Source organism: Zalophus californianus, chromosome 5 (genome assembly GCF_009762305.2).
Source record: "Zalophus californianus isolate mZalCal1 chromosome 5, mZalCal1.pri.v2, whole genome shotgun sequence".
Lineage (NCBI taxonomy): Eukaryota > Metazoa > Chordata > Mammalia > Carnivora > Otariidae > Zalophus > Zalophus californianus.
In genome coordinates, this window is record NC_045599.1 from 709949 (window position 1) to 722794 (window position 12846).

General features: G+C 57.4%; 3 protein-coding genes across 3 annotated transcripts; 1 reads left to right on the forward strand and 2 right to left on the reverse strand.

Moving 5' to 3' along the window:
• Positions 1-6934: 6934 nt before the first annotated feature.
• Positions 6935-7836, reverse strand: LOC113938891 (histone H2A type 3). The gene has a single exon (XM_027624356.2). It carries the CDS (start codon positions 7531-7533, stop codon positions 7141-7143), a length of 393 nt encoding a protein of 130 aa, XP_027480157.1. The 5' UTR covers positions 7534-7836; the 3' UTR covers positions 6935-7140.
• On the forward strand, positions 7806-11140 carry LOC113938893 (histone H2B type 3-B). The gene has a single exon (XM_027624359.2). The coding sequence runs from the start codon at positions 7846-7848 to the stop codon at positions 8224-8226; it is 381 nt and encodes a 126-aa protein (XP_027480160.1). The 5' UTR covers positions 7806-7845; the 3' UTR covers positions 8227-11140.
• A 1053-nt stretch (positions 11141-12193) lies between these two features.
• Positions 12194-12589, reverse strand: LOC113938892 (histone H2B type 1-B-like). The gene has a single exon (XM_027624357.1). It carries the CDS (start codon positions 12587-12589, stop codon positions 12209-12211), a length of 381 nt encoding a protein of 126 aa, XP_027480158.1. The 3' UTR covers positions 12194-12208.
• Between the last annotated feature and the right edge of the window lie 257 nt (positions 12590-12846).

The following is a 12846-nucleotide window of genomic DNA, read 5'->3' on the forward strand; positions in this document are numbered from 1 at the left end:
TGGGTGACCAGGAAAGCGCTGACCTATATGGCCTTTTGGGTCTTAAGCATATGAAACGTTCAGATGTAGACGTGCGCGTATCCCTAGAAGCAGCAAAGAGGGAAACAGCGTGGACAGAGATCCGATGCGCTCGGAGCAGAAGGGAGGAGGGAAGATACGCAGCCGGGAAGGGGCGAGGGGAAAGCTGGGCGCTAAGGGGTGCTGGCGGAGCTCCATCCGTGCGCGCCGTGAAGAAAAGGCCTCGGCGAGCCGTCACCGGACAGACAGAACGATCCCTTTCCGGAAGAACGCACGTAGCGCTTGCATCTAACGAATGCGAGAAATCAGTGACGTGCAGCGTGCAGAACCCGGTCAGCGTCCGAGATTCGGAGCCCAGAGGAAGCAGGGCTGGGGCGCGGCGGCCACCGGGCCCACGATGGCGCTCAGCATCCCAAGGCCACCGGGGCGAATTCGCCTACAGCGCGGTCAGGCGGAGAGCTTTTGAAATGACCAACCGGGAAACGTGCGCGAGCGTAAACAAGGGCCGCAACGGCCTCGGAGCTTTACCCAGCGAGTCGCGAGCGCAGCCCGCAGGAGCGGGGGCCTCCGCAACCCGGGATCCCTGCTTCCTTTGCGCTTTTGTGTTCCCGCCGCCCCGCATGCCCTCACTCCTGCCTCCCTGCCACCCGGCACCCCCACCGCGGCTCCCCGGAGCTCCGCCACCCTCAGGGGTTCCCCAAGCCTCCCTATCGAGCGCTGCCTTCCCGGACCTAGGACCCCAAAACCGAGCCTCGCGGCGATGAGCCGCCCGGCCCGGGGCGCTAGGCCCCCCCCAGCGCGCCACCCCGCCCGGCGCGTCCGCGACACGCCCGGGGAGGCCCAGCGCATGCGCCGCGGCCTGCGGGAGCGGCCCCGAGATGGCGACCCCGGCTTCAGAAGACATCATCAAGCCCAGTCCCTTTTTCCGTTTCAGCAAAAGCAGCCGTGCGCGCTCTCCCCGACCGCCCCTGAAGCTTCGCAAGCTCCGTCAAGTCTCGGAGCCTGCGGGAAGGTGGCGCTCATTCTGGAGTCCCTCATTTTCTTTTCTTGGTGACTTGTTGCCAGGCTAACACGGCACGTGTGCTGTCCCTGGACGGTTTCCGGGCCGTGATGCCTTCAAGGGCTTTGGTCGCTAGAGCGCCTCCGGCCAGACACGCACGTGGCGTGGGAGATGGCCATGTTTCACACACGCAGACGTGCACCCGGCTTCCCGCACACCTGTAGGGGCGCTCACCGCGCCGCGCCATTCCACGTGCACACGTGTCCTTGGGACTCAGGGCGCCCAGGGTTTCTCCTGCCGTGGGCGAGCTCTGAGAGTCCCGCACACTAGCCAGTGCAGTGAGGGGAGGAAACAGGAGTTCCACGGGGTTCCAGCTCACCTGCCCGGAGGTTGCTTCCAGCTACCGGGTGCAGCGGACACTGGAGGCCAATGGGCTCTCCGAAGTCGCTACCGGTCTTGGCACCGAAGGGCTCGCGGGCCCATCTGAGCTCTCAAACCAGGTGGGTTATTAAATCCATTGAACGCTCCCAGCAGAAGCAAGGTGGAGGAGATGGTGTCAGTGGGGAGGAGCACTGCCCCTCCCGGTCCCGGCACACTCGCCCCGTGCCCCTCCCCGCCCCGGGCACACTCGCCCCGTGCCCCTCCCCTCCCCGGGCACACCCGCCCCGTGCCCCTCCCCGCCCCGGGCACACGCACCTCGTGCCCCTCCCGGTCCCGGCACACCCGCCCCGTGCCCCTCCCCTCCCCGGGCACACCCGCCCCGTGGCCCTCCCGGTCCCGGCACACCCGCCCCGTGCCCCTCCCCGCCCCGGGCACACGCACCTCGTGCCCCTCCCGGTCCCGGCACACCCGCCCCGTGGCCCTCCCGGTCCCGGCACACCCGCCCCGTGGCCCTCCCGGTCCCGGGCACACCCGCCCCGTGCCCCTCCCCGCCCCGGGCACACCCGCCCCGTGCCCCTCCCCTCCCCGGGCACACCCGCCCCGTGCCCCTCCCCGCCCCGGGCACACACCGCCGTGCCCCTCCCCGCCCCGGGCACACACCCCCGTGCCCCTCCCCTCCCCGGGCACACTCGCCCCGTGCCCCTCCCGGTCCCGGGCACACTCGCCCCGTGCCCCTCCCCTCCCCGGGCACACACCCCCGTGCCCCTCCCCTCCCCGGGCACACTCGCCCCGTGCCCCTCCCGGTCCCGGGCACACTCGCCCCGTGCCCCTCCCCTCCCCGGGCACACTCGCCCCGTGTCCCTCCCCTCCCCGGGCACACACCCCCGTGCCCCTCCCGGTCCCGGGCACACCCGCCCCGTGCCCCTCCCGGTCCCGGGCACACCCGCCCCGTGCCCCTCCCCTCCCCGGGCACACACCCCCGTGCCCCTCCCCTCCCCGGGCACACCCGCCCCGTGCCCCTCCCCTCCCCGGGCACACCCGCCCCGTGGCCCTCCCGGTCCCGGGCACACCCGCCCCGTGCCCCTCCCCTCCCCGGGCACACACCCCCGTGCCCCTCCCCTCCCCGGGCACACCCGCCCCGTGCCCCTCCCGGTCCCGGGCACACCCGCCCCGTGCCCCTCCCCTCCCCGGGCACACACCCCCGTGCCCCTCCCCTCCCCGGGCACACCCGCCCCGAGCCCCTCCCGGTCCCGGGCACACCCGCCCCGTGCCCCTCCCGGTCCCGGGCACACCCGCCCCGTGCCCCTCCCCGCCCCGGGCACACACCCCCGTGCCCCTCCCCGTCCCGGGCACACCTGTCACGTGTCCGGTCATTTTCCCGCTGATGGTGGGGTCACCGGGGGTGCTGGGCCCATGCACACAGGTGTGGGGTCCCTGCCACTCCGGGATGGCTCACCTATGGAGAGTCCCAGAGGTGGCTAAGGCCTAACGGAAACTCAGGGCCTCAAAGGTGATTGCTTAGTGTCTACTGCATACTTAATAATCCTGAATATTTAGCTCCTCCGGTATACTTAACACTCACAAATACTTAGTGCCCAGAAGCCTCACATTTAACTACCCTGTGTCTTGCTTCTCTCGTATCTTTAAGCCCCACTCTCTCGCCTCACTTTTATCTATGCTTCCATCTTAGGAAATTCATCCATTCTCCTCCCCCCTCCCCCCCGCACACTTTTTTTTTTTCTTGTCTTCTCCAGCAGAATAGAATCTTCTAAGACAATAGAACAAGTGCTGCCTCCAGGAGGCTGCATCCAGGTGGAGGGAATGAGGGTGCACGGAGCGGATGAACGGCAGAAGGGAGGCCTGGCCTGCCGAAAGCCAAGAGTGCTTCTTCACTGTGGAGTGTTGTGAGTTCTTGGCATGTTCTAGTCTAGTGCCTGATCCAGGATGACCTTCTCATCTCAGGATCTTTAAATTGCACCTGGAAAACCCCGTCCCCAAATAGGATCACAGTCACAAGTTCTGGCCATTAGAATGGGGTGTTTGGGGGGAGAGCACTACATATGGGATCCAGGACTAGGGTGTCTCCACGGAGAGGATCTGCCTCCCGACTTTCTGCATGTGCGGATGGTCTCCAGGTGGGCGTACCTGGCTGGGGGGACACTGAGGAGGGGCGGCCATGGGGGTGTGCCTTCGACGCAGGGTGCAGGCTGGGCCTCAGGGGTCCCGGGGACTCTGTCCTTGGGGGACGGCGTCACTCCAAGGAGTGAGACTATACATGAGGACACAAGGCACCCAGCCATGAGGAGCGCCCTGCCCCTCCAGCGGCTGGGACGTTTTGGGCTGCTCCATCATCCCGCCGGAGAAAACTGGCAAGATGGCACCCAAGTAGGGCTGCCCCAGGGCTGGGGCGAGCCGCAGACGGGCACTGGGTAAGGAAAGGTGTCCTGGAGGCCCGAGGGCAGGGTTGGCAGGACAGGTGGTCACAGGCTCCACGGTCCCAGGGGGAGGAAGGAGGCACCAGGATGTGGTCGCCCCAGAGAGCTGCCTGGGACCTGGCCACCCACGTGGAGGGGCGTGGGCCGAGGGGATGATGCAATTTTAAAACTTTTGCTGGGCAGGTGCGGGAGGAAAGCAAAGCTTCGGTGAGGCCTGGTGAGCAGTGCACAGAAACAGACCTTCCTGGGAGCATGAGGTCGATTCTGAGGACCAGGTCCAGGACCTCCATGCGAGGGAACAGCTCCGCTCAGCCTAGACCTGACAGCTCTCAGGCTGCGTGACCGAGTCCTCCTCAAGGCGTGTCCCCTAACACTCTAAATCAGGGTCTAAGCAAACACAGAAAACGAGGGGGTCCTTTTATGCTTATTCACTTGAAAGATTTTTTTAAAGTTTTATTTTTCATTTTTTAAAGCTTTTATTTAACCATTAGAGTGAGATCACGAGCGGGGGGGAGGGGCAAAATTGGGGAGAGGGAGGAGACTCCCCGCTGAGCAGGAAGCCCCGCAATATGGGGCTCAATCCCAGGACCCTGAGATCATGATCTGAGCCCAAGGCAGGCCCTTAACCGACTGAGCCACCCAGCGTCCCAGGCACCCCCCCTTGGGAGATTCTTGAACGTGCTGGAAATGAACAGAGCAAGGAGGAGAGACCAGATGTGGGGCAGGCTGGGGACAGACCCATGCCCAGAAAAGCAGCCCAAAAAGCAGACCCATGCCCAGAAAAGCAGCAAAAGACCCATGCCCAGAAAAGGGTGAGTTATGGGACCTGGCCAAAGTGAGCGGAGAATTCCGGAAGTTGGAAGCACCTTCCTGGCAGTGGGTGTGGATGTTTTCGCATTCTTCCTGTGGGACTTTGTATCTCCCTGGCTCACCTTTCTGAATAAACTACTCACCCCACAGGGGCGTGGGCAGCACGACAGAGATAATCCCATGGCACTTGCCACAGGGAGCCGGGAACTGGCCTCGAAGCTCCGGCCTCCGCAGAGGCTGGTGGTGTGTTGCGCCATCCAACCTCCTTCCCTAGCCCCTGGCAAGCACTGATCTGCTTCCCGCCTCTACGGATCTCTCTCTTCTGGCCATTTCTTATCAATGGGACCGTACCCTGCGTGGCCTTGTTGTCTGGCCTCCCGGATATGTGTTCGAGGTTCCGCCACGTGGTAGCGCTTGCCGGTGCGGCTGTCCTTGGCTGAATGACATTCTACTAAGCGCACAGAGCACAGTTAGTTTGCGCATACATTGCGGGGACTTTTGGGCTGTTTCCAGCTTTGGGATGTGAGCAATCTTGTGCTGCTGGGAATGTGCGAGTCACCGAGTCATTGGGAGTGGGCCTGCTGGGCCACCTGGGGCTTTCTTACTGGAGCGAGGGTCTGATGGGCTTTGGCTTGCAGAGGTGGGCAGCTCTGAGGATTTTATCACATTTCTGAACCAGGAAACCCTCGCAAACGATCAGACGTTAGACCAGAGCCCTGCGATGGAACTTGAGGCGATGATAGAGCTAATCTGTTTCCCCGCTGTCCGATGTGTGGCTGGGGCGGCTAAGAAACTGTATCCGTGTGTTTCATTTTGTGTCATTGAAAACCGAACAGCCCTTGTTGCTTCTTGCTCTCCACAGGGGACAGCTCAGCCACCTTGGGGCTGCCTCCCTCTTAGCATCCCATTTCAGGAATGAAAAGTTGGGAGCTCCACAGGGACACTCGGCATACCCAAGCCCCCCTGCCCCCGAAAAACATTTCTTAAATACCACTGAAGGGTTTGACGACATACAATGACCAACACCGGTATCAACGCATAAACACAAATTTCAGCTAGAATTGAAGACCGTCACTGGAAACAGAATGGCCAGCTCCATCTCCAGAAAGCTCTATAGTCTCTTGGACAGTCCATGCAGCCTGCATCACAGAAATGGGGCCCGCTCAGCCACCTGCTCTGCTGCGTCCCTCCACTGCAGGGGAGTCCTGTGCTCAGATGCACGTAGACAGAGCAGACTCGTACATCCCTGGTGTCTCCCTTACACAGCACTAGGATATTTTCCTAAGACCAGCAGATGTGTGGTTAGCACCAGATGGTGTCCAGGCAGCCCTGGTTTGAGTAGACCTAATTTTAGTAAGTACAAATTATGTAATAATCCTGAATTGTCTTACCTGCCTGTCTTTATTGCTATAAAAAAGTAACGAAAACAATAAAGATAATGACAATAGGAACAACAACAGTTATCAGGCTCTCTCTGTGCCAGACATTGTTTTAAAGGAATTATTATGAATCAACCTCTTAATCCCTCCTCCCCCATGAGGTGGGTGCTATGTACATTCTCATCACGTTGCCAGGACCCCTGGGATTGTCCAACTCCCGTTTATTACACAATATGCAGCTCATGAACAGCCCTCTTCTGAAATAGCCACATATGTATTACATAATCTGATCCTAACAATGTTCGCTGTACCCGCAACTAAATTCACAAACCTAGTTTTCCTGACCAAACTCAATAGACAAATTATTCTAGTCCCTAATTTTAGCTATCAGGTTAAGGGACTCGGATTCATGTTTGGCCAACCCAAATTGAGTAATTTAAATTCTCTTAAATCGTCATAAAGTTTACCCTCCCCTTAAAAACGACTTTCTTTTAAATGTTGCAAACGCCTCTAGAGCAAAAACCCTTTCCAAGATCTTAATCTCCACATTAGCTCATAACTCCAAAGCACCGGTTTCCAGAACTTTGCAACATCCAATCAGTCAAGCACCCTTCCATTTTTACAGGTAAATCATAAGGTTTACGTAGCAGAACCTCAAAAAGCAGATTCTCCCTACACAGTACGTATTTTCAAAACCAGGTGAAACTGCCCGGGTATCCAGGCCCGGGAAAAGAACAGCCTGCACTTGGCGTCTAGATGTGACCGCATGACACTCTGCGCAGCCGAAGGCAGCGGTTAGCCGCAGGAACAGATACCCTCACGATGACCCGGACCGAGCCCGAGGCGTGGGGATGAGATTCAAAGGCAGACGGCAGACACGTGTCCGCTGGCATTTCCTGCGGCAAACGGACGCGGGAGCCCACCGCGCGCGTAGGCTCGCCCGGATCGTGCCTCGGGCCCGGCTCCCCGTGCGCCCGCGAGAACGCAGTCCTAAAACAAGGAAAGGATGCGTGCTCAGTGCGGCTCTTTTCTCGAGACTGTGGGTGGCTCTGAAAAGAGCCTTTGGTGTCACGGGGCGCCCGGGGCGCACGGCCGCTGCCAGCCCGCCTCCGCAGCCTCACTTGCCCTTGGCCTTGTGGTGGCTCTCAGTCTTCTTGGGCAGCAGCACGGCCTGGATGTTGGGCAGGACGCCGCCCTGCGCGATGGTCACGCGGCCCAGCAGCTTGTTGAGCTCCTCGTCGTTGCGGATGGCCAGCTGCAGGTGGCGCGGGATGATGCGCGTCTTCTTGTTGTCGCGCGCCGCGTTGCCCGCCAGCTCCAGGATCTCGGCCGTCAGATACTCGAGCACGGCCGCCAGGTACACGGGGGCGCCGGCCCCGACACGCTCCGAGTAGTTGCCTTTACGGAGCAGGCGGTGCACGCGACCCACGGGGAATTGAAGGCCGGCCCGCGACGAGCGCGACTTGGCCTTGGCGCGCGCCTTGCCGCCCTGCTTGCCTCGGCCGGACATTTCCAAGACGGGTGTCGGGGAAAGAAAAAGCCGAAAAACCCCGGCAAAGTAACGAAGGTACTGGCCTCTGTGAGCCCTTATATATGGTTCGGAGGTAGTCAAGCCGGCCTCGCCCGATTGGATAGCAATGGTGGCCAATCAGAAAAGGAGGCCTCCATTCCCCTAATTTGCATGCGCCTTTTCAGGTAGTGACGTTGCGCGGCACTTGAGCCTATCAGAAACGAGGAACTCTGGATCCTTCATTTGCATACAGGACGTATAAATACAGTTCCTCAGGACGTGGGCTCCTTTTGTTTGGAGAGGTCTGCCATCATGCCTGATCCGTCCAAGTCGGCGCCCGCGCCCAAGAAGGGCTCCAAGAAGGCCGTCACCAAGGCGCAGAAAAAGGACGGCAAGAAGCGCAAGCGCAGCCGCAAGGAGAGTTACTCCATCTACGTGTACAAGGTGCTGAAGCAGGTGCACCCCGACACCGGCATCTCGTCCAAGGCCATGGGCATCATGAACTCGTTCGTCAACGACATCTTCGAGCGCATCGCCAGCGAGGCGTCGCGCCTGGCGCATTACAACAAGCGCTCGACCATCACGTCCCGCGAGGTGCAGACGGCCGTGCGCCTGCTGCTGCCCGGGGAGCTGGCGAAGCACGCCGTGTCGGAGGGCACCAAGGCCGTCACCAAGTACACCAGCTCCAAGTGAGGCGCGCCCGGCGCCCCGGAACCCAAAGGCTCTTTTCAGAGCCACCCACACAATCGAAAAAGGGTTTCGAACACGGTGAAGGGTTGTCATGTGAACCAATTCCGTTGTGTGCGTCCGTTTCCTGGTTATCGGGTTTGTGTGTGTGCGCGCGCCTGTGCGTACGTGAGCAGAGAGGAAGAATGTGTAAGTGTTCTTTACGGAGGTCTGGGATGGTGGCCGCGGCCAGTGCGACCAAGGATCCCGTGTCCACCCTCCCCTTGGGGGCTATCAATGCATCGTTAGTCGAAGTAGGACCCTCGAGCTCTGCGTCTTCTGGTGGCTGCAGAGCGTATCCCCGGCGTTTGCGCGCGTGGACTCCCAGGCGGCGCACGGTCCGCGCGTGGCGTGCCCCTGTGGGTGAAGGGCGCGGGTCATTGCTTCCGTAAGGACCTCATGCGAGCCTTCCTTCCCCGGTGTCCCTGCTGAATGGACTCCGGAGCTGAGGGCTTGGTTGTTGCGCAGCCCGGGCGGTGGCGCCTGGAGCTGCATCCCTGCCTGGACCGGACATCTTTATTCTCAAGCAGGGGACATTTCCGGGAGGATATTTGCGTGGCTGGATCTTGCAGCGGCATTGGAACCGAGAGGGAGACGGCAGCGTCCTGTGCGCGGGAGCCAGATGTGATAAGCCACTTCCTGCTGCGGGCATGGCTCAGGACAACAATTCCCTTTCTCTGTAATGCCTCCTTTTCTGAACAAATTGGCTCCTTCCCCTTTCAGCGACTTTGTTATTATATTCTGTGAAGCGTCAGTGACGTAGAATTCCCCCCTTTCTTTGAATTTATGACATTTAATTTGGAAAGTGTTCTCTTGGTCCGAGAAAGCGCTGTGGCACGAAGAGTCTTCACTTGGGAAAAGACATCGCTTTGCCTTTTCCTTCACTTTGCTCTTCTTATTTGTAAACAAGGGATTTTTAATCGCTGCCTTGAGCGTGTTCGAGTCTTAGATGTATTGGAAGGTGGTGGCATTGATACACAATGAAAGAGAACAGTCGTGTTTCTGCAAATCGTCTCTCGGGAGGAGGCCGGTCGGGTATCGGGCTGGGCGGGAGGGTCTGGAGGGAACGTCGCCACCCGGGCGTCCTCCGCCCCAGCGGCTGGAAGCCCACCCACCCATTCCTTCTGCGTGGGTCCAATCTAAAGGGATTTAAAATCTCACACGTTTTTCAGTTGACATCTAAAATACTTTTATCCTTAGTTCTAATAGTTAACAAGGATGCAAATCCCAACACAGGACGTTACCAACAAAAATTTTCCAAGAAACGTTGGAATATTTGTAAAGTTCTTGAGCTGTTACACATTTTCAAAATTTTTTTGATTGAGATATAGGTGATCACATCAATCTTTTCAAGGTATCTATTGAAATAGCAATTCGATACCATAATCAATTCATACAACACACGATCAAATTCTTCGTTAACACTGAGATGGTCTAGATGATCCTTTTTTTCTCCCTGAACTCATACCCATTGCACCTCTCAGATTTTCATCCAAATGTAAGATATGTTTTTAATTGTTTTATCTACTACCCTTCCTTATCCAAAAAAAAATTAATAAAAGTTATGTAAATTGAAATTTTAAAAATACTTAAAAAATCACCTGGGCAGTGCGCAATGGATGAAAACATAATTTTGGTACACAGTTATCAAAGAGAAATAATTGTAATCCTCAAACAATCAGAATCTAATCTTGGTGAAACCTACGTCATTCAGTGAGATTGGTGGTGGTGCTCCCTGCATTCGTTCAGTTTATGCCTCGATAGGCACATACAGTATTGTTATGGTTAGAGTGATACCGCTGTGCATCCTGGCTTTACCCTTTACTTTCTTTTTTAGATACATGCTCTGAACCAGTATTTACAGACAAAACAAAACAAAACACCCCAAAACCCATAGTGACAGAAATTTTGTCGTGGCTATTTTACTCCATTCTATCATTCCTAGTTATCCCAGCATTTGAAAACGGGTGAGGTATCATCAGAATCGACACCTTTAATTTTAAGAGATGTATGATTCATACTGAACACTGCAGAATCCAGCCCTCCACTATGAAGCAGGGGCCTCCTGATTGTGTCTGATCCCTCAGCCCACTACCCAGGTAGATTAGGAGTCAGCATCTTCATGAGGCAACAGGAAACTAGTCTCCCGGACCCACGTGATTCTCTGCCTGCATAATGAGCTTAAGACATAGGTTTAATGAAATGAAACTCGTCTCCACCAGTGTGTGAAATTGCTAGCAGTAGGCAACAAAAATAAAAAAGGAAAATAAATCCCAAATACAACAGTATGAGAATGTTTTGTTGTGGGTAATGCAAAATGCAGATTAATTTCTCAGTCTTTTCGGGGCTCTGGCACACACACTTCATTAGCATGAAGAAAAAAAAAAAAGACGACTGCCTCTATGTGCTCAACAGTATGGTGGAGGCTGCAGACAGCCAGCCCCACAGCCCCGGTCGTAGCATGGGCCCGATTGGGCCCTCTCCTCCCAGGGAATCTGTTACGGGAGATGCAGGGTGAGAGTCCCTGCTGTTGAGAATTTATAAATCAAGAAAATGGAGGCAGATTGAATAGAGAGCCCACGTTTGTAATACTGCTACAACAGAGCAAGAGAAACGTGATTTACGTTAAGCTGGAGGTGGGAGCAAGAGGCTCGCTGGGTACTGACAGCACATAGGCTCGGAGAGGGAGGACCCAACACAATGGAAGAATTCTCCGGGTTTGAGATAAGGAAGTAAACGCTTAGATCTGGAAGGCACTGGAGGGATTTCACAGGTATCTTACCTGAGGCGCCTTTAAGAAACTCTCCCGACCCTCCATCTCAGCTAAAAATTTCAAGTCAATTTTGAGTGGGAGGGGCTATCCCTTTAATAAGAAAGCAAACAAACAGCTTACTGTGTAATAGGTTAAATGCTGAAGGAGGTGTGGCAGTCACCAGAGATGGTGTGAGGCCCCTAGGGCACAGGAATCAGGCCAAGGCCCGCCTGAGGGAACCAAGGCTTCCACCCAGATCCTGGGAGGCCTGCTGGCTTTCGGAGACTAGGGTGCTCTTGGAGGTGTGCTTTGTACTTCGGGAGTCACCAGTACCAGACGTTTTTAGGGCCAGGGAGCCGGATGTTTCAGTTATGAAGCAGGCACATTTTATCCCCTTTGCGTATCATTTACCTATTTGTTTTTGTTTTGTTTTCCTTAAATGCCCTCCATTCGTTTTGTTAAAAAGGCTCTTTCCACTGGGTGTTACACAGATACTGATAAAATATTAAACACATCTGGAACTAATGAACACAATAAAAAGGATATTTGGCCGCTTACTAGGCTTATGTTAAAAGTATACACGTTTTTCGAAAAAGGAAATAGCGGTATCCTAATAGGAAGGATTTTTGGCGGAGTAGGAGTTCGGAGGCCACGATCTGCGCTCCCGCCGTTTTGATTTTTGCAACAGAAACGCTCGATGCCCATAAAAAGCTGCTTCAACTCAACACTGCTTGAGGGGGCTGTGGCCAGAAGCTCCTGGTGCCCAGTGGGGCCAGGGAAGGACGCCACCACCAAAGACGCACAACACCCGGAGCCTCACTACCATCGCGCCCAGCGCACCCCGACCTCACCCATTCAGGGACCGGGGCGGGGGGGGGGGGTGCTGCTGGGGAGGGTGGCCTGAGGACTTCCTGGAGGTGACGCGCGCCCTCACCCCACCGGGCCCCCGCCTTTATAAAGCCAAGGGCGCGCTCCCTCTGCCGCTGCTGGCTCGGTGGAGACTGAGGCGAGAGGCCTTTGCGGGATACACGCCTTTAGAGGAATTCAGCTTTAGACCAAGTCTTGCGCCCCGTCGCGCACTCCAGTGCCCCAGGACCCCCATGGAGCAGCACTAGATTAGACCGGGTGGCACGCTCTTTTCTGAGCACAGAGGTGGCTCTGAAAAGAGCCTTTGGGTTCCGGGGCGCCGGGCGCGCCTCACTTGGAGCTGGTGTACTTGGTGACGGCCTTGGTGCCCTCGGACACGGCGTGCTTCGCCAGCTCCCCGGGCAGCAGCAGGCGCACGGCCGTCTGCACCTCGCGGGACGTGATGGTCGAGCGCTTGTTGTAATGCGCCAGGCGCGACGCCTCGCCCGCGATGCGCTCGAAGATGTCGTTGACGAACGAGTTCATGATGCCCATGGCCTTGGACGAGATGCCGGTGTCGGGGTGCACCTGCTTCAGCACCTTGTACACGTAGATGGAGTAGCTCTCCTTGCGGCTGCGCTTGCGCTTCTTGCCGTCCTTCTTCTGCGCCTTGGTGACGGCCTTCTTGGAGCCCTTCTTGGGCGCGGGCGCCGAGCGGGACGGCTCGGGCATGGCTGGCGGGGCGGCGGCGGGACAGCGCCCAGAGGCGCGCGGGCGGCTCCGGCAGCGCTATTTATGGTCTCCATATTCAAATGAAGGCTCCAAATCGCTGGAATCCGATTGGACGGCCGGCTGCGCCGCCGGGACCGCTAGGAATTTATGTAAATAGCAGACGCCGGTCTTCTCTCCTATTGGACGGTAATCCGACCAATCGGAAGACGCGTGTGCCGCGCGCGGGAGTCAGGTTTGAGGATCTTCGTGCCAGCCGG